At 43.5% G+C, this 26868-nt stretch overlaps 1 protein-coding gene across 1 annotated transcript in view; it reads right to left on the reverse strand.

Annotated features, from left to right (window-relative positions):
- LOC133424961 (zinc finger-containing ubiquitin peptidase 1-like) overlaps nt 1–26868 on the reverse strand; it is a 48171-nt gene extending 21303 nt beyond the window's left edge. Inside the window, exons 1-9 of the mRNA XM_061715569.1 lie at nt 26501–26868; nt 24753–24854; nt 19463–19522; nt 18174–18284; nt 15556–15722; nt 9242–9410; nt 7579–7767; nt 5432–5597; nt 4412–4572 (exon numbers count right to left, since the gene is read on the reverse strand). Of these exons, the coding sequence (XP_061571553.1) occupies nt 4412–4572; nt 5432–5597; nt 7579–7767; nt 9242–9410; nt 15556–15722; nt 18174–18284; nt 19463–19522; nt 24753–24854; nt 26501–26720 (1345 nt within the window). The 5' untranslated portion in view covers nt 26721–26868. The remainder of the gene's footprint in view (nt 1–4411; nt 4573–5431; nt 5598–7578; nt 7768–9241; nt 9411–15555; nt 15723–18173; nt 18285–19462; nt 19523–24752; nt 24855–26500) is intronic.

Genomic DNA, 26868 nt, shown 5'->3' on the forward strand with positions numbered 1-26868 from the left:
ACCATGATGAGCGCGCGTTCGGCACAGACATCAAGATGGCTGTGCTGAACGTGCGCTCTCTTTTAAACAAATCCTTTATTATAAATGACCTGATTTTAGACAGGAAACTGGACTGTATTCTCCTTACAGAGACATGGCTTGGCACAGATGCACCTGTTGTTCTCACTGAGGCCTCCCCGCCAGATTTTAACTTTCTATTTTCTACCAGGGGGGGCAAGAGAGGGGGCGGAACTGCATCAATAACAAAAACAACTATGTCATCCAATGCAGTTCCTTTTAACAGCTACACATCATTTGAATATCATGCTTTTGTTTTTAGCAACCCCCCAATTCTCTGCATAACGGTCTACAGACCCCCACAGTATTCCACCTGTTTTATCAGCCAATTCTCTGAACTTTTATCAATTATTCACACCTCTTACAACAGGATCTTAATAACTGGTGATTTTAATCTGCACTTAGACAACATCTCAGACCCAGTATCCAGAGAATTTTTAAACCTTTTAAACTGTCTAGATTTTAAGCAACATGTCACACAGCCGACCCACAGCAGAGGGCGCACCCTGGACCTGGTCATAACCTACGGCCTGTCCCTGGGTGCGTGCTCTGTTGTGGACCTGGCTGTGTCTGACCATTTTTGCGTGTTTTTTAACATCACCAGTTTTAACCAGCGGGAGGCCCCGGTGAGAACGGTGAGGAAACGTAACCTAACTCCTGAAGTGGCTGCAAATTTTATCCAGATTTTACAGAACACTCCTGCAGAAATTTTACCAGCTCCCTGTGATTTTATCGTTGACAATTTTAACAAAATACTCAAAACAACGCTGGACTCAGTGGCTCCGATTTTAACTAAAAGAATTAGCATAAAACCTACACCCCCATGGAGAACTGAGGAAATAAAGAAACTAAAAAGAAACTGCAGGAGTGCCGAAAGAAGATGGAGGAAATCAAAATTAACAGTTCATTATGACATTTTTTGCCAACACCTTAAGTACTACAATAACAGTATTAAAAAAGCAAGAACCGCCCATTTCAAAAACCTAATTCTAAATAACAAAAACAATTCCAAATTCCTTTTCTCCACAATAGATCTTCTAACAAATGGAAACCTGAACAGATCCCATAAGACAGCAACAGATGCCCTCTGTGAGGATTTTGCAGACCACTTCAGGGGTAAAATTGATGACATTAGATCCAGTCTTTTATCTCAACAGATTTTAACTCTTAGCACACCTGGATCAGTGCTTTTACCTGAGGAAACACTGGAGAGTTTTGCCTTCGTTGATGCGGGGACACTTTGTAGAGTTTTCTCCAAGGTAAAGCCCACAACCTGCCTTTTAGACCCCATTCCCACACCGTTTTTTAAAACACTCTATGGGTTCTTTGAGGAACAGCTTTTGTATTTGGTCAACTGTTCTCTTCAGACGGGTGCCTTCCCCGCCGCCTTTAAAACGGCGGTGGTGAAGCCCCTTCTGAAGAAGAGTGGGTTGGACCCCAATGTTTTAAATAACTACCGGCCTGTATCCAACTTACCGTTTTTAAGTAAAATTTTAGAAAAACTTGTTTTTAATCAAGTGAATGAATTTTTAAACTCAACACACATTTTAGAGGCTCATCAGTCCGGTTTTAGGATGAACCACAGTACAGAGACAGCACTTTTAAAGATTTTAAATGACATCAGGGGCAATTTAGATAACCAAAAACTCACAGTCTTGGTTCTGCTGGATCTAACCGCCGTCTTCGATACAGTAGACCATCACATTTTATTAAACAGACTGAAGCACCTGGTCGGCCTCTCTGGTACTGTTCTTAAATGGTTCACGTCCTACCTCACTGATCGAAGTTTCTTCGTAAGTATGGATACATGTTCCTCAGGAACCTATAAGATAAAGTGTGGGGTTCCCCAAGGGTCAATTTTAGGTCCAACTCTTTTTAATCTGTACATGCTGCCCCTTGGGGACGTCATCAGGAGACACGGCATCAGCTTCCATAGTTACGCTGACGATACGCAACTGTACATCGCCGTGTCTCCTGATGACACTGGGCCAATTGATGCCCTTTTTAACTGTATTTTAGACATCAAGTCATGGATGGCAGCAAACTTCCTACAGCTCAACCAGGGCAAAACAGAGATTTTACTCATCGGTCCCGAAGGCCAGAGAGAGAAACTTTTACCAAAGTTACAGGATTTTAAACCCTCAAAATCAGTTAAAAATCTGGGCGTGATTTTTGACTCTGAGCTCACTTTTATTCCACATATTAAAAACATAACAAAGATCGGTTTTTACCATCTTAAGAACATAGCCAGAGTCCGCCCGTTTCTCTCTCAGGCCAGTACGGAGGTGCTAATGCATGCTTTTATCTCATGTCGTTTAGATTATTGTAACGCCCTGCTCTCTGGTCTTCCTAAAAAGAACATGTACAACCTACAATTATTACAGAATTCAGCCGCACGCGTGCTGACGAGGACCAGAGGGCGGGAGCACATTACACCTGTTTTAAAATCGCTGCATTGGCTCCCCGTGCGCTTCAGGATCGATTTTAAGGTTCTTTTACTAGTTTTTAAGTGTCTTAATGGTCTTGGGCCTTCTTATTTGTCTGCACTACTTTTACCCTATCGACCCTCGCGGACCCTGAGGTCCTCCGGTGCTGGCCTTTTAACCATACCAAATGTTAGAACCAGGACACACGGGGAGGCGGCATTCAGTTATTATGGTCCCCGATTGTGGAACAGCCTCCCGGAGAACCTCAGGGCCGCAGAGACTGTTGATGTTTTCAAAAAGAGGCTCAAGACCCATCTCTTTAATCAGGCTTTTAACTGACTCATTTAACTCTTTTACATTTCTTATGCTCACCCTTATTTTTATTGAATCTTACTGCTCTGTTTTATATTTAGTTTATCCTTTCTTATCGTATTTTATTTTTGTTTAATCTCAATGTTTTATCTAAATATTTCAGTTGTTATTTATGGTCTATTTTATACATTTTACTGTTTTATTATTTTAGTTTTTAATGTCTTACTTTCTAGACATACTTTTACGATTTTATGTTTGTATGTTTTATGTTTTTTATAAACTCCTTTAGTGTATTTTATCCTGTTTTCTTGTAGCTTTTATCTCCAGTGTTTCCTCATGGGGAGCCTCCATGCTGGGAGTGACTCTGGCCTGCAGGGGGTCGTCCTGGGGGTCGTTCTGGCCTGGATGGTGGTGGAGCTCTGCACCACGGCTTCACCGCTGTGGTGTGGACTCCTCTTTCCGTCCGGGCCGGGATGGTCTCTGTGGGCCCCCCCCCTTGTAGCTGCGGGCTATGAGACCTCCTGGCGTGGACGGCTCCCTGTTACCGTTTCGTCACCTGGATCCTCTGTGCCTAGCCATGTCTACACCATGTGTCTGCGTGCGTGTCTGTGTGTGTAATTTAGGAATTTAGGTGAATTGTAGTGTGCTTTTGTCTGCGGGGAGGGTGGGGGGGGGGGGGGGGGGGGGGGGGGGCATTAATAAGTTTTATGTTTATTTGTTTTTTCTTGTTTTTTTTTGTTTTTTTTCTGTTAAGCACTTTGTGTTTCATTATTTGTAGGAAAAGTGCTATATAAATAAAGTTTGATTTGATTTGATTTGATTTGATTCAATTGCCTCTTAAAACATTAGCATAATAAGAAAATACTGTTTAAATTGACATAAATCTGTAGAAAGCTGACAGCATCATTCTTGCTTTCATTTTTCTTTTGATTTATCAACTTTGTTTCTGTTGAACCAGTTTGGTGTATGCAAGGACACATGCTTATGGGATTTCTCTGTCTTGCTCGGGTTAGGGTTACCTAAAAGCTCCAGGGTGTCTGTATCCAAGTTCCTTTGAAAAGCCGCAGTTTGAGACAAAGCTTGAGTTCATCTTTAGTCTGAGGCAGATAGAATGTAGGAATTTAGTTCACCAAAGCTTTTTGTATCTTCTACACTAGATTACTGTAATGTGTTATTAGCAGGATGTCCAAGTAATTTGCTGAATATCCTTCAGCTGATCCAGAATGCAGCAGCACGAGTGCTGACAGGAATCAGCAAGAGAGACCACGTCTCTCCAGTGTTAGCGTCGCTCCATAAGTCCCGTAAAACTCAGAATCCAATTAAAAATGTTATTACTTGAGTATACAGCCCAAAACAGCTCCGCCATATTTGTGGGACTGGGCAGAGGGCTGTTCTAGGGACGGGGCAGACAGATACCGGTATACCCGGTATACCGAATATAGTGGCTGGTTAGTGTATTTACAAAGGTTTATGAATTGAAGACTTGAACCCAGTAAGCAGGAGCCCAGGAATGAGCAGTAGCAACTGCCAGCAGCCAATGAGGTGTCCACATGTGACACATTCCTGATGTGAAACCTTTCTGAGCGTTTTAGTCAGAAGTGATGCCTCGTGCGTACCTTGGTGCTGGAGGTAGAGGGGGGGCAGACAGGTCTGGATGAAGCGGGGGGGGAGTCTACTGCTCCTGTTGGACTGACTGAAATATTCCCTGACCCAGTCAAAGAGGAGGGGGTGGGTACCAGCAGGACCGGTCGGCTTGTGGAAGTCCATGATGCGAGCACTGGGAAAACACACGTGTCATGTTTATAAAGTTCAGATAGTTCACAGAGTTTATTCATAAATTATTTAAACACACAAATACATATAACAATCAATTGAGGTAAGTTTGTAAAATGGGACTCCCCAGAAGCTACTGTAGCTTATGAATAGGGGTCCAGTCACACACAAAACAACTATAAATTAAAGCTGCAAGCAGCGATGAACGGTCCTCCACCCTTGTGCACGTTCAGGCTGCAGTGGAAGCTTGTATGACTTGTATGTAGATTCTTCAGGACTGGACATTTAGCGGATGAAACCACCCACGACTCTCTATATCAAACCATTCAAAAGTTATGGCAGAAAATAGGATCTATCAGTTATCCACCAATCAGATGAAGGGGAGGGGCTAATTTGCACCAATTATGTTCAAGGACTCAAAACCGAATCAGATGACACCACCCACAAATCTTTACGTCAAACCATTCAAAAGTTGGAACTATCAAATACAGACCAATCAGATGAAGGGTGGGCGCAATTTTTGGCGTCTAGCGTCGCCACGGTAACACTTTTGACTGAGAAAAGTAATGCGCGCCGTCGCAGGATAGAGACGCACATTTTGATGTATAACACACCTGGGTGCACCTTACGGTTCGAGCGAAGAAACGGCCGAAGGAATGGCATAAATTGCACCAAAATTACACGATTAATTCAAAATGGCCGACTTCCTGTTCGGTTTCGACTACAACAGGGATAAACTGGGGAGGAAATGTTGATGGAATAAATAAGCTGTGAGATGTTGTACAAGTGTGTGAAAATCATTTTCAGATCCAGCCCTGTTGAGCCCGACTTCTTCGTGTCACATGACAGGAAGTGCAGCTCACCTGATTCCCAGGGAGGTGAGGAGGACGTAGATCTCCGTGGCTCCGATCCAAGCCCGCGTGCCCTGCAGCTGCTGGTTGAAGTGGGAGGCGCCTTGTGGATCCAGCCCCTCCTTCCAGGCCTCCTCTATCATGGTCTGCAGCTGAGGGATGCAGGGCACCGCCCTACCTGCACAGGAACATGTCAGGATAATGTTAGGATGACATAATTGGTGTCACCCTGCTGTCATTGACTACGTTTACATGCAGTCAAAATTGGGGTTATTGCTAATATTCCTGTTACTGAAACATTCAGAATATTCCGTTTACATGGTAATTAATCATTCGGGATATCTGGATCAAACCAGCGACGCACGGAGAACGTCATGAGGCAATTCCCGTCATTTCTGCTTCTTCTTCCTGTATCCAAATTCAAAACAAATCCTGCTTCACGCAACTTTTCTTTCACCCTTTTGTAAATCTTCTATCCCGGTACTTTCTACCGTCTACAAATGCAGAAATGTTCATATCCTTCATTACATTTATGAAGTGATTAGTCTCCTCCTGGTCTTGGTTTCTCCGTGTTTATAAGAACTTCCTGGACTCAAAAGACCAGGATTCCTTGTGAAAAGAACATGTGCAGAAAACACATTCCTGTTCCGTTTGATGGGGATATTCTGTTTGGTGTTTACATGACCCAATATTCAGGTTTTAAAAGGAGTAACCCAGGGGGCATATTCAGGTTTTTAAAAACCGAATATGAGCAAATTCTGGTTATTCAAAGGGGTTATTGGTGTTTACATGGCTGTGCAAATTTGGGTTATTGCCAATATGCGGGTTTTAAAAGAGTTATTGATGCTGGAAATGCAGTCACTGTCAGCAACACTGGCCCTGGATTCACACTGAAAGCGCCACAGGCGTCTGGTTGCCATTCATTGTCTATGAAAGCGCTGCGAGAGGCGTCTGAGGCCACGGAGGTGTTGGAGGCGTCCAGAGCGTCAATTTGAAGTTGAAAAATCTCAACTTTATACAAATGAGCAGCATTGACGCCGAGGCAGCGTCCAATCACAGACCGGGATTCCTGAAGCAAGAACCTCAATGCAGATTGTACTTTCATGTAAACACAAACGTACACTCATTCACATGCACACATTAGCAGAGCTGTGCACTAACACACTTATTTTATCAGGAATTAATATAATTCATCCAGCAAACTGACATTTTTGCTGATTTGACTGCCGTTTTTACCTGAACTGATCATGTGAAACAATAACTGATGGTTGAGGAGCTGGATGGTCCCAACCATTTTATTTGTTACATCGTTCCAATGCAAAATAATTAAAAAAAATTTGCTTCCTTTCTTATATTCTTCCACTCTCTTTTCTCTCTCTTTCTTCCTCCTTTTTATCTATTTATTTACTTTTCCTTTGTTTTTTGTTTTTTTCTGTTTTTCTTTTTATTCATCCATTTTTTAATTTATACTGTGTAGCTTTAAAACTTAAATATTACTTAAAATCATTTTCAGGGTTTTATTTTATCATTATTTTCGTTGAATTGTCTAATGTTCTGTTAAAAAATATAATATAATAAATAAATAATAAAAATATAATATGTATATCGGTTTTTTTTTATTCCTGTTCTACTGTGTCTTACCCCCTAATAAAAATATTGAAACAAAAAAAACCGTGCTTATTAATCACAAAACACAGTTTAAACATCATGACTAAATCCGCTACGACCCAGTGTGTCAGTGTTCACCACAGACAGACTGCAGCTTCACCGGGACCAACGATGATGGTTGATGTTGATCCAGGACCAACCTGGTTAAGGAGCATCAAACTCACTCTTATCTACGCAGAAATAACACTGAAATATAAAGAAGGTTTCCCAAAGTGCTATCTATGGTGAAATAGGAAACTGAAGATGTGCAGCTATATATAGATATAGACTTTAGCCAGCAGCGATGCAGGCGTCCCGAGCCTCCACAGGCCATTTTGGACGCTTTCAGTGTGAATCCACCATGAGAGATCACAGGCTGTTTGTGACTTTTTGTCATTTGTTGGAAGCATTTGTTGCAGAAGGATGGCTGACACTGGCTGAGCTTGGGTACGTGCCGGTGGGGGTGTTGTACAGGTAAGAGTGTAAAGGTGACAGTTTACAGGTGACAGTACCTTGCAGGTGTGTGGAGTAGGGGTCTATATTGCTGAGGGAAGACAGCAGCATCTGGAAGTTTCTGTATCCACACCCCCAGCCTTTGTCTCCCCCAGAGGAGCTGTAGTGGTCCGTGTCTGCAGCCAGCCACACGTGCACGCAGTCCAGGGCCTGGCTCTGGTAGTACTCCCGTAACGCTGGGATCACACCTGCACACAGTGTAGCAGAGAAAGAGACTCTGACGGATTCTTGTTCATTTTATTCAACCAGCAACGGCAGCAAAAGTCTGTTTCATGATCCAACTCTGAGGTGCAGATGTTCATAAACCTGGTGCTGAGGAGAGAATTAAAAAGGGATCTAAGGATCTAAGGATAAGGAACGACCAGATCTACCAGGAGCTCTGTCACTTCATAGCTGCTCACGGCTCCAGCTGACTTTTCAGCAGCGCCGAGACGAACAAACAAAAAAAAAAAAAGAGCATTGCCGCTTGAATCTTCTCTCTCTCTCATTTTTTAACTTGATATGGAACACAAGCCACAGATCCAGCAGCACATCTATCATCTCCTCCAGGTTCTACATCTTTAGTGTTGTTGTCTTCTTCGTTTAGATACACAATCAAATACGTCACAGCAGCTTCACTCCAACCTCCTACTTCTGCTGCAGGTGCTGAATTGTTATGGAAAAGAAAGCAGGCCGATTTGAGTCGAGCCAAGTAGGTACTAGTGGAAAAGAGCCATAAGTGTGTGATGAAGGTGATGAAAACATGTTCCCAATCATCTGTGCTGTGAAGAGGAGGAGGAGGACGGAGGGCTATGTAGGAGAACAAAAAAGCACAGGGGAGCACGGAGTAATAAAAAGTATAGAGAAATACAGAGGACTATAGGAGAGTACAGGAGAGTAGAGTGTTGATGCTGGAGATCTCTGTTGGAGATCATGTGATCAGTGTTGAACTCAGCTGCAGGTTGACTAAGCTGCAGGTTGTATTTTATTCACAAATGAGTGCAATAATGCTTACATAGAAGAGGAAACTCCATGTTCATATGACCAATGAGAGAACAGTTGGTTCGCGCATGGCATTTGTTAACAGCTCTGAACCTGGTAAGTTACAAAGTTTTTTAACAAGCCATAATAACTCAGTTTCCTTGGTAACGGGAGATATTCCTCTCAGCTCCGCTCGCCTATTTTCTTTTCTCTCCTCTTCTGCATCCCAGTCATCAAAATAGTTAAATTCACCAAATAAATTAAAATAAATTACAAAATCACTCATGTCTCCGTCCTGCGGTAGCCGGCTCTTCTCTGAATCTCCGTTGCCGTGGTTACCACCTGGCAGTTGATCCAGTAATGATATTAAAGATATCAGGCAATTTGACTGAACCTGTTTTCTAGGTTATCACTTATAACCTACACCTGCCAGCCAATCAGAATCGAGTGTTCACACAGACTGTGGTATAAATATATATAGCCTATACATTATTATTATTATTATTATTTTTTTTAACGCTCACTAATTATTATAGTTAAAATTTCCTTTGCCTTTGCCTTTATTTCTTTTTAAGTTGGAGGACACCCTGCAGTATCTCCGCGGTCCCCGGTTGAAGACCTGGCTTAAAGGCCTAAAATGTAGAATATGACATTTTTGAACTGTGGTATCCTACGACCCCCCCCACCACCGGACCATCTTACCCTGAGTTCTAGTCGCTCCGTCATCCACCCCCGAGGCCAGACTCTCCATCATATTGGCCTTGTGGAGGTGGAAGTGTGCCGGGGGCAGCACGCCCCGGGCCACCGCCCTCTCCATGGTCCTCTCCATCTGCTGCCGGTAGCCCCCCGACCCGTCCAGCCCAAACTGCCTCTGCACAACCAACGACAGGCAGGACACTCAGGCCACGTATCACACCCCCACGTATCACACCGAGAAACAGAGTTGGACTCGGAAAAAAAACAAGAAAACAAACCTAAACTGCAACTTCAAATCAGAAAAGAGGTGGGGGCTTCCGGTTGGTGAGCAGATGGAGTAGACGCGTTTCGCGAGTGCTCCCGTGAGTGCCAAACTTTTTAAACCACCAAGCCCTCAAACTTTCAAAATTTTTACTTTAAAAAGGATTCCCTGTTGCTGTTTTTCTTTTTTTTTTTGTCTCGAACGAGCCCACTTACCTCCGAGATGGCTTCGAAGAGCGGCAAGTCGGGCAAGAAGGACGACGCTGGCGCTGTCTTAACCCTGGCGGCCATTACCACGTTGCTGGAGGAACACCGCGCTGCCCTGGCCGCCGAGTTCAAAAATACTTTCAGTCAGCTCGACTCCAAACTCGACCAAACGCGGCTCGCGGTCGAGGACCATGGCCAACGGGTTTCGTCCCTTGAACTCGCCACAGAAGACCTCAGCCAGCGAGTTACGGACCTTGAAGGCATCTGCTCGACTCTACGGGACGATAATGCTCGGCTGAAGGCCAAGGTGGTGGATTTGGAAAGCCGGAGCAGAAGGCAGAACATCCGTATCCTGGGCTTACCGGAGTCGACCGAGAGCGGTTCTCCGGCGGCTTTCTTCTCCAAGCTGCTGTGTGAGGTGTTCGGGAACGATACGCTGCCGTCACCGCCAGAGATAGACAGAGCGCACCGCTCGCTCGCCGCCAAGCCGGCCCCGGGACAGAGACCGCGTCCGGTCATCATCCGCCTTCACCGGTACCAGACGAAGGATATCCTCATCAGGGAGGCGCGCCGGAGGGGAAAGTTGGAATATCGCGGCCAGCCCATCCGGGTCCTGGAGGATTACAGCCCCGAAGTTGCCAGCCAACGAGCGGAATACAGCGGAGTCATGTCGGAGCTCTACCAGCTGGGTCTGAGGCCGGCTCTGCTCTTCCCCGCCCGGCTCCGGCTCACGCTGTCCGGGGGGGCCAGGAAGTGGATCGGCTCCGTGGATGAGGCGCGCAAATTCATCACGAGTCGCAGCAAAGCTTCAAACCCGCCGTAACGGGACTGTTGGAGGCTGCCACGGCTCCGCCTGCAGCCCGGTGCGGCTCACTGACGCTCACGGACTGACTTTTTTTTCTCTCTCTTTTTTTTTTACGTGAGTCACATTATTCCTGAGGGGAGGGTGAGTAACCCCGCGACAACCAGTATTTTCTCTGTTGTTAGTTGGACTGCCCCTTTGCAAATATTATTAATTTGCAGTTATTTTTAGCTATTTGAGGGAAGGGGAAAAATAAGTGGTGAAGAGGGAGAGAAAAAAAAAAAAAAAAAAGCTTTTCCGATTTACCTATAAGTTTTGTAATAATTGTAAGCTGTTAACCTTACTTTTACGCTGCTTAAGTCGGACGTTTTATATTTTATATTTTTGTACAAATATTTCTGGGCTCATATCGGGACTTCCAGGTCAAGATTTGAGAGGGTATTCCTTTTTTTTTATTTACATCTACACGTTTTAAGGTGCTAATAGGTATACACCCATGATACGGGAGCAAAAGCTATTAGTGTGTAGGATTGGAAGATGTGTTATTGCACTATGTTTGTTTTGAAGAGCTTGCTGCTTTTTTTTTATTTTTCTATAGCAGCTGTCTTAGTTGGGGAGGGTGGGTCGGGGGGATATGTCACTGCCAGAAACTTTGCATTAACTCTTTTCAACTCATTACTTAATGTGGGTCACATTCAACCTCCTTTCCGTTCTCTTTTTTTCTGCCTAGGTCATTGTGCACACCTAATTTTTCTTCTTAGATATTATGAGTAGATACTTGAAGTTGGTGAGCTGGAATGTTAAGGGTCTGAATCACCCTGTTAAAAGGAAGAGGATCTTCTCACATCTAAAACACCTTAAAACAGAAATAGCCTTTCTACAAGAAACTCATATTCGCAGTTCTGATAATAGCCGCCTGTTCCCGAGGTGGTCAGGGCAGAGATTTCACTCCTCCTTTCAAGCTAAAGCCCGAGGAGTTTCAGTTCTGATCAGTCAGGATGTTTCATTTGAGCAGCACAATGTGATTTCTGACAAGTTTGGTCGCTACGTGATCGTTTCTGGGAAATTATTCAATACATTGGTCGTACTTGTGAACGTTTATGCCCCTAATTCAGATGATGCAGTCTTTTTTGAACGACTGTTTTCACTGCTCCCTGACCTTAATACATATTCTCTCATACTGGGTGGTGATTTTAATTGCTGGCTCGACCCAGTCCTAGACCGATCCTCTACCAACCCCGGCACAGCAAGTAAGTCAGCCCGTCTTATTCAGGCGTTCCTTTCTGACTACGGTGTTTGTGATGTGTGGCGTTCTTTACATCCATGTGACAGAGAATACTCCTTTTTCTCACAAGTGCACCACACATACTCGAGGATTGATTATTTTTTTATTGATAATCAACTGATTCCCCTGGTCCATTCCTGTGCTTATCAGAGCATTGTCATTTCCGACCATGCTCCTGTGGTTCTAACCATGTCCCTTCCTGACCTACCTCAGAGAGACAGACAGTGGCGATTCAATTCAACTCTGCTGTCGGACACAAATTTTGTTAAATCAATGGAAACGGAAATAGCCTTTTTCCTATCCACGAATATGACTCCAGGAATGTCTAGTCTAACTGTCTGGGATTCCCTCAAGGCTTATCTCCGGGGACAGATTATATCCTACACTGCTAGGGTGAGGCAAAAATCTTATAGGGAGCGATCAGACCTTGCTCGCCAAATTAAAGAGGTCGATGAAGAATATTCTCGGACTAAATCCCCAGATCTTTACAAAAAGCGGCTAGAACTTAAAACTAAATTTGACCTGCTTACCACTCACCCAATTGAACAGTCACTTCTGAAAAGTAAAACCAGGTTTTATGTTTATGGAGACAAATCTGACAAATTATTAGCCAACCAACTTAAAGGCTCTAAGGCTAAACAAAATATTTCTAAGATTCGATTACCAAATGGCCATGTAACTACAGACCACTTACTCATAAATGAAGCATTCAGGGACTTTTATACCCAGCTATACACCTCGGAATCTCAGACTGATCGAGATGAGATTGCGGACTTTTTAAATAGTCTTAGTATTCCCAGTCTTTCACCAGATCTAAGGAAGACATTAGAAGAACCGATATCCCTGATGGAAATTACTCGAGCCATTTCTTCACTGCAGTCGGGTAAATGTCCTGGCCCTGATGGCTTCCCGGCGGAATTTCTAAAGAAATTTTCTAATTTGCTTTCCCCATTGCTATCTTCAGTTCTTTCAGAATCCTTCAGCCACGGTTCCCTCCCTCCTTCTTTTTCGGAGGCCTGCATCACCCTCATAGCTAAAAAGGGGAAGGATCCTACTGAATGCGCCTCCTACAGGCCCATCTCCCTCTTAAACACAGATGCTAAAATCCTAGCTAAAGTCCTAGCCCATAGGCTGGAGAATGTCCTCCCCACAATTATATCTGAAGACCAAACTGGCTTCATTAAAGGTAGGCAGTCTTACTTCAACACAAGGCGACTGTTCAATATTATCTACTCTGCCTCTGAGGCTATCCCTGAATGCGTTGTCTCTCTGGATGCGGAGAAAGCATTTGATCGCGTCCAGTGGGATTATCTCTTTGCTGTGCTGGACAGGTTTGGTTTTGGTCCGAACTTTGCTCTGTGGATTAAACTTCTCTATTTACACCCAACAGCCTCAATTCGTACTAACTCTCAACGGTCAAAACCATTTAATCTGCATCGTGGAACCCGTCAGGGGTGCCCCCTTAGTCCCATGCTTTTTGACATGGCTATCGAACCGCTTGCCACAGCGCTCCGATCTTGTGAGGATGTGTCCGGTATCTGGAGAGGTGGCAGGGAACATAAGGTCTCGCTTTATGCCGATGACCTCTTGCTTTTCATCTCTCACCCTCTGGCCTCATTACCCCCTGCGCTGTCACTTCTCAGTCAGTTTGGGAAACTCTCAGGCTATAAACTGAATCTCAGCAAAAGTGAGCTTTTCCCTACCAATCTCGAATCGCATGCTTTAGACCTTTCCAATTTTCCCTTTAAAATCGCAAATGACAAATTCTCCTATTTAGGCATATCGGTGACAAGGAAACACAAAGACCTGCTCCAAGAGAATCTTATCTCATTGTTAAATGAGACCAAACAAACCCTTACACAATGGTCACCCCTGTCAATGTCTCTTGTGGGTCGCATCAATTCAGTCAAAATGACCATTTTACCTAAATTTTTGTACCTTTTCCAGACCTTACCACTCTTTATTCCTGGTTCTTTTTTTCAGTCCCTTGACTCAGTTATATCTTCATACCTATGGCGAGGTAAACGGCCACGTTTGAACAAAACTCACCTTCAAAAAATTAAGTCTGCAGGTGGTCTGGCCCTCCCAAACTTTCGTTATTACTATTGGGCTGCTAACCTGCGCTGCCTTGCATTCTGGTCCTTCCACTGCGACGGCGCTGACCGCCCTGACTGGGTGGCGATGGAGTTACATCCAACTGATGACCTGTCAATTCCTGCCCTACTCGGCTCCTCACTTCCACTTCCTTCACTTAAATCAATCAAAAACCCAGTGGTTAAACATTCTCTTAGAATTTGGGCCCAATTTAGGAAGTTTTTTGGTTTTCACAGCTTCTCTCTTCTTAGCCCCATTGCATCAAATCACTCTTTCAAACCATCCCTTGAGGACCCCACCTTCCAGGAATGGCACAGGAGGGGTATGATTCGTTTTAAAGATATGTTCATAGACGGCACCGTGGCATCTTTTGAGCAGTTAAGTAGTAAATTCAGCCTTCCAAAATCACATTTCTTTAGGTATCTTCAGGCTAGACATTTTGTTCTTTCCCAGACACCCAGCCCTGGTGCATCGATAGGCTCGACCACAGTTGACAAAGTTCTTGCCACAGACCCATTCAAAAAGGGGCTCATTTCGTCTTTCTATGGCATGTTGCTGGATCTTAAGAGTGCCCCTACAGATAAACTCAAAGCAGCATGGGAGCAGGACTTAGGGCTTCCCTTATCAGAGGATACCTGGGAGTCCATACTCAAACTGGTTAATACAACCTCCCTGTGCGCACGTCACTGCTTAATTCAGTTTAAAGTGGTACACAGGGCTCATATTTCCAAAGCAAAGCTATCCTCCATGTACCCAGATATTAGTCCATACTGTGTAAGATGTAAAGTAGCCGAAGCCTCTCTCATCCACATGTACTGGTCCTGCCCATGTCTAAATAAGTACTGGATGGAAGTATTTCATACTCTCTCTCTGGTGCTTAAAATCAGATTAGAACCAAACCCACTGACTGCCCTGTTTGGGGTCATGGAGGGAGGAAGGAAGTTAACCACTGCACAGGGGCACACTTTGTCTTTTGCCTCCCTTTTGGCTCGTCGGGCAATTCTGTTCAGGTGGAAGGATCCCTTCCCTCCTACTCGTGCACAATGGCTGGAAGACATCATGTCCTGCTTAAAACTGGAGAAAATTAGATACTCGCTTCAGAAATCAAATAAGTTCCAGAAAGTGTGGGGACCTTTTCTAGAAGCATTCCAGACCCTGTGAACTATACTTCATATTTCTTTTGTATTCCTAGTGCAGGCTTTTGATGATAGAGTGACCTCATATTGTGATTAGTAATCTGGCAGTGACAGGGGAGGGATTAGTTTGGTCTGTAGTTTGTTTTTGTTACTATTTTATATTTTTTCATACTGTTTAATTGTTTTTTATATTTTGTACACTGGTGTATGCTATGATTAACATGCCCATGCCTAATCAACATATTTGTAATTGACATGCAGCATTTCACCTTTTTTTACTCTGTGAAAATTCAAATAAAAAGATCTTGAATTAAAAAAGAAAAGAGGTGGAAGATTTTTTTTTCATTATGCACTTGGAGAAAAAAGTTGAAATGTCGAGAAAAAAGTCGAAATGTCGAGATTAATGTTGAAGTACAATTTCGAGAAAAAAGTTGAAATGTGGTGAATAAAGTCAAAATTTCATGAATAAAGTTGAAATGTTGAGAAAAAGGGCAAAATTCGACTTTGTTCACGAAATTTCGACTTTCCTGCAGACCTGCAGCTTGTGGAAGTCCTCCCTCTCCTGCCGGGCCTCCTCCTCCTGCTGCAGCCGGGTGGCCAGACTCCTGCTCTGCTCGTCCTCCTGCCGGGCCTGCTCCTGCCTCCTGCTCTCCTCCTGCTGCTGCAGCCGCGTGGCCAGCTGCAGGTCCCCGTCCAGGCTCCCTGCAACAAACACACGCTGAGGGGGGAGCTATGGCAAGCCCTTTTAAAGGGATTGTGACATGAAAAACAAATTTTTCTTGATTTTTTGTGTTTTGTTGGGTGTCTTGACATCAATTACACCCAAAAAACAACGAACTTTTAACATTCAGTATATTGTGTGCTTTCTGGGATTTTCCGCATAACTGTGTAAAAACGGCGCATGTGGTTTGGTGGCGGATCGTTACGTAACGATCCGCTAAATCACCGCCCCCTCCACCCAGCTCCCTGCCTCCTCTCCTCTCCAGCGCACCATAAAGGCTGATTTATGGTTCCGCGTTACACCGACGCAGAGCCTACGGCGTAGGGTTACGCGGCGACGCGCACCGTACGCTGAACCCTACGGCGTAGAGCTCTGCGTCGATTTAACGCGGAACCATAAATCAGGCTTAACACGGAGCTGTTTAGTGTTTAGAGCCTCTTTTGTTCTAATCACCGGAGGAAAACTGCTAAGAAGACCCGCGGCCACTGACTGGACTTAAGATAAGGTGACACTGCTGCTTGCATGCCTTTATTTTTATGATTGTTTGCTGTGGTTCGCCCTGCTGCTTTTCCGTGCATGCTTCGCCTGTCGCTCCCGGCTCTCTCCGACGCCGCTGTGAGCGTATGGCTGGAGGAGGAGGAGGTTTGGAGGAGGAGCGGAGCAATGATTGACAGGAAAGGGGGAAAATGAAGCATTTTTCACGGCGTTAAAAAACACTGTAATAAAAAGCCAGGAATATAGAGTACTAGAGTGAATATTTTCTTGTTACACTCTTTTAGACACATTTGAGGGATGTTGGCCAAGACTTTTAATACTGTTAAAAGCATGTTAAAAATGATGTCACAATACCTTTAATATTTAACAGCTAGACTCGATATGCACTGCAAAAACTCAAAATCTTACCAAGAATATTTGTCTTATTTCTAGTTAAAATGTCTCATTTTTAGTAAAAAAAAAAAAAAATCTCATTACACTTTAAACAACAATCATCACTGGAAAAAACAACAATTTTCACCTGTTTCAAGTAAATTTTCACTTAAAATAAGTAGAAAAATCTGCCAGTGGAACAAGATTTTTTTTGCTAATAAGAAGATAAATCTTGTTCCACTGGCAGATTTTTCTACTTATTTCAAGTGAAAATTTACTTGAAACAGGTGAAAATTGTCAAATAACAAGTTATTTTTCTGGTGGTGACTCTTGTTTTAAGTGTAATGAGATTTTTTGACTAAAAATGAGACATTTAAACTAGAAATAAGACAAATATTCTTGGTAAGATTTTGAGTTTTTGCAGTGTCTCTTGAAGATATCCACAATTCAATTCTTCCCAAAAAGAGCATTTCAGATATCTACAATTACATTCTTTCTGTCCACAATTGTCATTTCAGATATCCACAACGTCATTCTGCCTAGGACAAATGACGTCACTTTTGCCAGTCATGTGTACGGGGTTTCTAATTACAGATATCTACAATTCAGTTGCAGATATCTGCAATGTGAATTACGGATATCTGCAACTGAATTACGACTAGCTGTAATTCCAGTTTCAGATATCTACAATTTAATTCTGACTAGTCATAATTCCAGTTCAAGATATATTTAATTCCCCCCAATTCAAGATATCTACATCGTCCTTTTTAGATATCTTGAATTAAGTTTTGACTAGTCAGAATGAAGTTGTAGATATCTTGAACTGGAATGACGGATAGATATAATTTAATTGTAGATATCTGTAATCAAGTTATAGATATCTTGAAATGAATTTTAATTAGAGATATCTCAAATTGGACATATCTTTAACTTCCATTCTGCCTAGTCAAAATGTAATTACAGATATCTTGAATCAGAGAAAAAAAGTCAAAATTTCGTGAATAAAGTTGAAATGTTGAGAAAAAAAGGCGAAATTTCAACTTTATTCACGAAATTTCAACTTTTTTCTCGAAATTGTATTTCAACATTAATCTCGACGTTTCGACTTTTTTCTCGAAGTGCACAATAAAAAAAAAATCTTTCACTCTCAAATGTTTTTTCTCTTGCATGGCCCTGACTCATAAAACATGAAACTGACTCATAAAGGCTAAAAATGCCTTCAGTTTTGTAATGAAATGAAAAAAAATATAAACAATAGGGCCGCTCGGTGGCGCAGTGGGTTAAGGAAGCGGCTCATATACTGAGGCTACAGTCCTCCTGCAGCGGTCGCAGGTTCAAATCCCGGCCTGCGCACCTTTGCTGCATGTCATCCCCGATCTCTCTCTACCCCTTTCATATCTGCAGCTTGAATAAAGGGCCACTAGAGCCCAAAAAAATCTTTAAAAAAAAAATATATATATATATAAACAATAAACATCAAATACTAATGTTAGGGGACTGTCTGGTAAGATTCTGGCCCTCCCCCCCACTTACTGGTGTAAGTGGTTCGACGTCCCTGTTCTCACCTGTACAGTTCCCAGCTGAGCCCGGGTCCAGATGCAGCTCCACATGTTCCTGCAGAGAGAAGCTGTGGCTGAATACGGCGGAGCACAGGGGGCACTCCAACCTCCGCCCTCCTGCAAACACAAGCACCGCTCTGTTGGTCGGAGTGTGCAAAGGTCGGGATGTGGACTGAGGTCTAAGATGATTTTATGACCATTGCGTAGCTGAAAGTGTTCCAGGATAATGTAGCAAACAGTAAAAAGCCCTGCTGCTGAGAACTGAGGAGATTAGCTCCTGTACTGTGCCGTGTGTGGTGGAAATGTTATTTTCAGGTCACTGAGTACACTTAGTTCAGTTGTCACAGCATTTTTGTTCAGCCGTCCCACACTGATGCAAAGCAATGCTACGAAAACCGTCTAGTATTTAGTATGCCTGTATTGAAAAAAAATGATTTTCCGATACTAAATCGATCCTCTTATTAATTCCTAAAAATCGATTCGTATGTCTAAAGATTTTTTTTCACCAATACAACTTTTGGACAGGAGAATAACTTGTGCCATGTTTTTGCCTTTAAATATGTTTAAAAGGTATGAAATTAATTAAAGTTTTCAGTTATAATTGCATAAATTGTCTATATTTCATTACTTTATATACTGTCTTGGGGTTACATTTGCATAAAATGCTAAAAATCTAATTCTCAAAAATTAAAAACCAAAAAAGACTGAAAATGGAAAAAATAAAAACGGAATGTAGGAAAAAATAAAACCGATTTCATCCGTCTCCGTTTGCTAATTCTGACCCACACGATGTTTCTGTTTCAGTTCTATCAGCATTCTGGGAGCTGATTGGTCCTTACAGCATCATTAGCTGCAATACTTGCTGTTGATTCTCAATATAATACTAGTATTAATATGTTGCAGAACTACAGTCATATAATTCAGGTAACAGCTCAAAAAAACTGTTTTAATAACAATAACCCAAATCAATATCGAAATCGAATCAAATCTTGATAATTGATTCTGAATCTTAAGAATTGGAATCAAATCGATTCTTGACATTTGAACCGATCCCCAGCCCTGGTATTTAGTCTAAACCGTTCTGGTTCTGTTGAAACTTTCATGGTGTTCCGTGTCACTCCTGCATTAAAATTTCAGAGATCAAGATTAAAGTCACTGAACTTGGGCCATCCGTCACGTTTTCATTTTTATTAGCTCACTGCACTGAGTCCAACTCAGATAGCCACCTAGCGGTTAGAACCCGTCTGAATGCTGAGGTGTTGATAGTCATGTGACCCCGGATGGCAGAGACGCACCTGAGGGCGAGCTGGCTGGGTGTGATGTCACAGGGGCGGAGCAGGAGTCCGGAGTCCAGCCTGGAAGAGACAACCGTCCGTCAACGTGTAGTTAAGTAACAGAAAAACAGACTAAAGTCACCCCATCCTTCCAGGTCTGAAAGTTGGAAATTTATAAATTGTACAAAGTAAAGTAGCTGCAGGTGAAGGTGTGACCCCCCCACCCATCTCACAGCCTCTCCAGCCTGCTCCGTCAGGGAGGAGACAGCACGGCCCCCGGGCCAAATCCAGCAGGCTGTCAAGCCTGATTTAAGGTTCTGCGTTAAACCAATGCAGAGCCTACACCATTGCCGTGACGTCGTCGTGAACCCTTCGGACTTCTCCGTCACTCCATTTCACCACGGTGCAAAACCCCCCCAGAGCGCTTGTTGATACTTTGTTTAGCTTCCGGTGATGATGTTGATGTGGTATAGAGGGAATGCGCATGACGTCGCAGATGCGACTTCACAGCGGGTTTTGCCTACTGAGTGTCAGACAGACTGAGTGTCAGAAAGACTGAGGGCCCAATTTACTAAGATCCTAAATAAAGAGTACTAAATTGCGTGTGCACTGAAAAAGTTTGCGCGTGCTGTTTGCATGTGGTTTGCGGGTGATCAACTAAGATTGTGTGCGCAATTGATAACAGGTGCAAACAGCAGTATTTAAATGAGGTGTTGCGTGTCTTAAGGTTTGCGAGCGCAGATCTGCGCCATGGAGAGTCTGGATGGAAAGCACAGTCACAAGTCACAAGCGCAAAATGAAATTTGACGAGTTGGAGTTAGAGATATTAGTGGAAGAGGCAAATAAACACATTCATGAACTACAGCAAAGAAATTTAAACATTACCAAAAGAAACGCAATATGGGAGAAAACCTGCGATAGAATAAATGCAGTTGGTAACACAAAAAACGGAAAAACGTCTGGTTTTTCATATTTCAATTTTAGGCACAGATCAAAAATACGAAATAGAAAAACGGGCCACAGGACTGAATTTGATTTTAATATTGAATTGGTCGGGTTTACGTGACCCCGCAGTGCTCGGCATGATCTGAGGAGAAAAAGACAATCAGACACAGAGCTGGAGAGCGCTTTGATTCATCTATTTATGAGTTAAGTTTTTATTCAGATGTCCACAGTATATTGCAAATATTATATATTATATAGCAAACACTGACAGTAAATGTGTGACAGACGGGACCATCATATGGCCGTCGATTTAACGCAGAAGCATAATTCAGGCGAAGCTGCAGTCTCTGCGCTGATCCTGACACAGCGGGTCGGAGCGGATTTGGTCATGATGTTTAACCTGTGTTTTGTGATTAATAAGCACGGGTTTTAATTAAATGTAATTTACGAAGGATGATTTCACGTTCAATAAGATAAGTAATCAATAAAATACAAAGTTTTGCACAAAGGCTTGGCCTGCTTGTGGGCGAGTGGAGGGGGGCACAATAAGAGAAGGTGGCAAGATATAAGGCGGAGAACTAAAGAAAAAGTGGCCTTTAATAAAACTTGTGCAACCATTTTTCAAATAGCATGCAGCAGAATAAAGACTCTCTCTCTGCGTATTCTTTGATTTTGGATGTCGCCTCCTTGCCACAATAACAGCAGCAGCAGATTAGCACCTTCCTTTCAAACGTATTAAATACAGACGCAATCACAATACGCGCAATTACTTTCAGGCTTGGTAAATCTCATTGAGCGTGGTAAATGGACCAATTTGCATCTTCCCCTCCCAGTATTTAGGATTTCTGCCGGGTACGCCCCATATTGATTATTCATCAGGGCAAAAGTACTAACTGAATTGCGTGGGCAATTTTGCGCATTTCAGAGACGCAGTCGTCTTTGCACGCTGTTAGTAGATCAGCTGGCACTTTGGTTTGCGGGTGCTGTCAAGTTTGCACAGGTTTTAACACACGCAAACCTTTAGTAAATCAGGCCCTGAGTGTCAGAAAGACTGAGTGTCAGAAAGACTGAGTGTCAGAAAGACTGAGGGCCAAATCCACAAAAGGATTGCGCGGCTTTTGCGGCCGCTAAACCAGTGCAAATGAGACAAAAAGAGAGCGTCTAATTCACAAAGCACCCGCAAAGGGCGAATTGCTCCACAAACTGCGCTGCCAAGCAAATAGTGGCAGTCTGCGTCGGTACCATTTGCATGCATGCAAATTAGGTAATTCGGCGCAAAATCGCCCCCTTCTATGCAAATAAGCCTCATTGCAAAAAGCGCCTAATTCACAAAGGCCAGGGCTATTTGCCACACGCAAAAATAGTGGAGCAAATACCGTCTTTCAGAAGCGTGTATTAAACTGCGCGCAAACTCCTCACTCCCCGTCTCTCTGTTTCTCTCTCTCAATGTCATTCAAGCCTGTGTGATACTGAATGATATTAAGGGTGAAATCTACAGTCAGACATGACTGTACACACTCAGATCAAGTGGGGTTGTGGACTTATCTCGGATTTAAAAATAAAAATAACAGGACGGAGCTCAGGATTCATAGGGGCTGCTTTATTACAAACAATTCCACCATATAAACATAATCTAGAATGTGTGTGTTTAACAGCTTAATAATGTCATCACATATCACAACATATATCAGACTTAAAATAATAAAATAATAAATTAAAATAGCGCTGATCGTGTCCCTCTGTGTGAAGCTCAGTCAGTCAGGACTCTGGTGCTGCTGCTGCTGCTGCTGCTGCCGTGGTGACATGCGGGGAACCTCCTCACACTTTAGGACAGAACAAATGAGGGGCTGCGTTTAGGGAGCCCCACGGAGCCCCTAAAGGGACTCAGATTTTTTTTTCATATATATGAGTTTTACTCGCGCGTGAAACCTTTACGTACAGGTGTATGGTGCCTAAATTAGGGTCCCGCGTTAAAACGACGCAGAGCCTACGGCGTAGGGTACGCGGCGACGCGCACCTACACCGTAGGCTCTGCGTTAAAGGAACGCAGAACCATAAACCCGCCCTGAGCAGCTCTGAGGGGAGACGGGAGAGGAGGAGAGGGAGCGGGGGGTGAAGCGGGGCTGCGGGGCCGTTTTCGTATCGCTTTCATACAGTGTACACATACAGCTTTCATACGTGTAGCAAAACAAAGAACATGAATTACCATTAGATCCTGATCTGATCCCGATCCAGTGTTAATGAAGTTACTGGTGCTGTGCCTTGTGCGTAAATGCGCACAGCCTCTTAACATTTGACATTTCATTAGCTTATGTCATACAGACACTGAGGTCTTTTCTATCTATCTATCTATCTATCTATCTATCTATCTATCTATCTATCTATCTATCTATCTATCTGCATGCGAAATACTAGAAGTACAAATACGTGAAAGTTGAGGCTATTGTGCTCTCTGCAGTTTTCATTATGGACCAATCTGTGTGCTGAAATACGGAGAACACTGGAAACAGCTCCGCTCACTCAGACAAGTGCAAATTGCACTCAGCCGCAAAACTTTATGGGCGTGTTTGCGCCGGTATATCATTAGAGCAAAATCTTTTGTGAATAGGACCTTAAAGCGGGGCAAATTGCGGGCGCTAATGCAGCGCAATTCACAGCGCTATTTGCGGGCGCAATCTGTTCTTTGTGGATTTACCCCTGAGTGTCAGAAAGACTGAGTGGCAGCGTAAACTTTCAGTTTGAGCAACTGGAAAACGTCTAAAATGGGAAAGATCTGTTGTGCGATCGACTGTACTCATAGATTTAGCAAGAAATCAGAGTCATCGTTTCACAGACTGCCGAAAAATAAGCTTAAGAGAGACAAATGGATCGCTGCAATTCACAGAAATAACTGGATTCCAGACACCGAAACGTGGGTTTGCGGTTCCCATTTTGTATCAGGTAATGTTGGATTTTTGGGTAGCTAACGTTAATGGGTCAAATCATAAAGTTCAGTGTCCTCATCACTTTAATTTCTACAACAAATCCTGCCTTGAAGTCGGACCAAGCGTCAAGACTTTTGTAAGCCTTCAAGCTTTGCTTTGTGTATTTCCCCGGCGTAGAAAATAAGTACATATAAATATCAGGAAACTGGATTCGTGGCCAAATATTAATGTCCATGGACCACTGGTTCTTGGTAACTGTACCAAATATTAATGTCCATGGACCACTGGTTCTTGGTAACTGTACCAAATATTAATGTCCATGGACCACTGGTTCTTGGTAACTGTACCAAATATTAATGTCCATGGACCACTGGTTCTTGGTAACTGTACCAAATATTAATGTCCATGGACCACTGGTTCTTGGTAACTGTACCAAATATTAATGTTCATGGATCACTGGTTCTTGGGGTAACTGTACCAAATATTAATGTCCATGGACCACTGGTTCTTGGGGTAACTGTACCAAATATTAATGTCCATGGACCACTGGTTCTTGGGGTAACTGTACCAAATATTAATGTCCATGGACCACTGGTTCTTGGTAACTGTACCAAATATTAATGTCCATGGACCACTGGTTCTTGGTAACTGTACCAAATATTAATGTCCATGGACCACTGGTTCTTGGGGTAACTGTACGGGTCACTGTCAAGTCCAACTGGCTTTAATTTAAGTCCATAATCGGCTGTTATCCTGTTTTCTCCACTGGTTGCAGCTGTTTTTGCCACTCAGTGCGAGTAAAGCCTGAATTAAGGTTCTGCGTTAAACCAACACAGAGCCTACGCCGTTGCCGTGACGCCGTCGTGAACCCTTCGGACTTCTCCGTCACTCCATTTCTCCGCTTGTTGATACTTTGTTTAGCTTCAGGCTTTTCCGGTCACAGTGAATCAAAGAGATAAGGACAACTATTGTGCACAAAACCAAAACAACCCAAAAAAATAAATAAATAAATAAATAAAATAAAAAAATGAAAAAAAAAAAAAAGAAAACAAAATCACACACACACACGAAGAAAAGAGCGCTGAAAGTTCACTACTGCTTCACGAACCGGAAATGCGTTGCTACCAAGCAAACCAATCACAGCCCTCTCGGTCTGCGTTGGGTCTCCGTCGCCTCGACACGTAGTTCCATTTTTTGGGAGGTGCAGGTCAGGCTACGGCGTAGGTTTAACGCAGAACCATAATTCAGCCTTCAGGAGACTCAACTCCCTGCCTGCGCTACCGGCACTCCGCCCTCTGCCCCCTACCACACATTATGACAATAAAACTTGAAACTTGAAAAATGTAGCAACAGCTCATTTTATCTGCTTAGAAATGACAGCAGACGAGGCAGTGTTTTGTTCATGGACATAAAGATGCAGGTGTACGAGGCAAAGCAGTTACCTTCATCTGAGTGTTGCTCCTGCAGATGCAGCTCCACGTGTTCCTGCAGGATGAAGGAACTGCTGCACACCAGAGAACACATGGGGCAGGAGAAAACCTTCTCTGGAATACAAATGAAAAGAAGACTAAACAAATATACTGTCAGGCTGCAGACCGGTTTCTTCCAACATGCTGTCCAAGCCTTCCAAATCATTCTTCAGAAAACCAGCAGGTGACTTTACAAGGGCTTTGTCCCATGTTTGTTTTGGTCTCTTGATGTCAAAATCCTCCTACTATCAAGACCAAAGGTCCATTGGTCCAAAGTCACTCTGAAACTGTCCTAGTCTCTATGTAGTCCATTGGTCCAGTCACTCTGAAACTGTCCTAGTCTCTATGTAGTCCATTGGTCCACAGTCACTCTGAAACTGTCCTAGTCTCTATCTAGTCCATTGGTCCACAGTCACTCTGAAACTGTCCTAGTGTCTATCTAGTCCATTGGTCCACAGTCACTCTGAAACTGTACTAGTCTCTATGTAGTCCATTGGTCCAGTCACTCTGAAACTGTCCTAGTCTCTATGTAGTCCATTGGTCCACAGTCACTCTGAAACTGTCCTAGTCTCTATGTAGTCCATTGGTCCACAGTCACTCTGAAACTGTCCTAGTCTCTATGTAGTCCATTGGTCCACGGTCACTCTGAAACTGTCCTAGTGTCTGTCTAGTCCATTGGTCCACAGTCACTCTGAAACTGTCCTAGTCTCTATGTAGTCCATTGGTCCACGGTCACTCTGAAACTGTCCTAGTGTCTATCTAGTCCATTGGTCCACAGTCACTCTGAAACTGTCCTAGTATCTATGTAGTCCATTTGTCCAGTCACTCTGAAACTGTCCTAGTCTCTATGTAGTCCATTGGTCCACAGTCACTCTGAAACTGTCCTAGTCTCTATCTAGTCCATTGGTCCACAGTCACTCTGAAACTGTCCTAGTCTCTATGTAGTCCATTGGTCCACGGTCACTCTGAAACTGTCCTAGTGTCTTTCTAGTCCATTGGTCCACAGTCACTCTGAAACTGTCCTAGTCTCTATGTAGTCCATTGGTCCACGGTCACTCTGAAACTGTCCTAGTGTCTATCTAGTCCATTGGTCCACAGTCACTCTGAAACTGTCCTAGTCTCTATCTAGTCCATTGGTCCACAGCCACTCTGAAACTGTCCTAGTCTCTATCTAGTCCATTGGTCCACAGTCACTCTGAAACTGTCCTAGTCTCTATCTAGTCCATTGGTCCACAGTCACTCTGAAACTGTCCTAGTCTCTATCTAGTCCTTTGGTCCAGTCACTCTGAACCCAGAGTCTCTATCTCTCCAGGGATTCTCTCAAAAACTATAAATGGACGTTATGCCCTGGATTTGTGAACAACATTCAACCTCAGACTCTGTCAGTAAATGATTATTTTATCGTGAATGGAAGGTTAAGTGGCACTTTATTCATTTAATTAACGCTAAATAAAAGGCACAACACCAACACAGTCAGGGTCGGCTAATATAATGGGCATGTTCATTAGGAGAGAAAGAGAGTTAAAGGTCCTTCAAGGCTCTATGGTCAGAATACCAGAATATTCTGATGTACAAGTTGAAATCAAAAGAAACTCAGAGTAGTTAATCACATTTTATCAGTGTGGGGTAATTTATTAAAGTTCATTAAATGTTAATTTGTTTGGACCGCGGTGACCATCCTGTGTGGTCTGATTAGAGACAGGTGTAAAGTGCAGAATTACCTCTCTTTGAAGAGGACGGCAGCAGTGGTTGGGCCTTCACATGCTTAGATTTGCCTTTTGAATCTTGTGTTGTCATGGCAGCAGGAATGAGTGGAGTCTCTTCCTGTGATGAACAGCTGACCCCTGCTGAGCTTCTCTGTCTGCTTGGTACCAAGTCTGTTCTGACCATCGAGGCATCAAAGAGCACTGCTTCTCCAGCTCCACGACTGATGCCACCCATGTTGCCTCCGGTTCCCCAGGTGGTGCCTCCAGCTCCCCCGTTGGTGCCTCCGGTTCCTCCGGTGGTGCCTCCAGCTCCCCCGTTGGTGCCTCCAGCTCCCCCGACGGTGCCTCCAGCTCCCCTGACGGTGCCTCCAGCTCCCCTGACG

Source organism: Cololabis saira, chromosome 3 (assembly GCF_033807715.1).
Source record: "Cololabis saira isolate AMF1-May2022 chromosome 3, fColSai1.1, whole genome shotgun sequence".
Taxonomy (NCBI): Eukaryota; Metazoa; Chordata; class Actinopteri; order Beloniformes; family Belonidae; genus Cololabis; species Cololabis saira.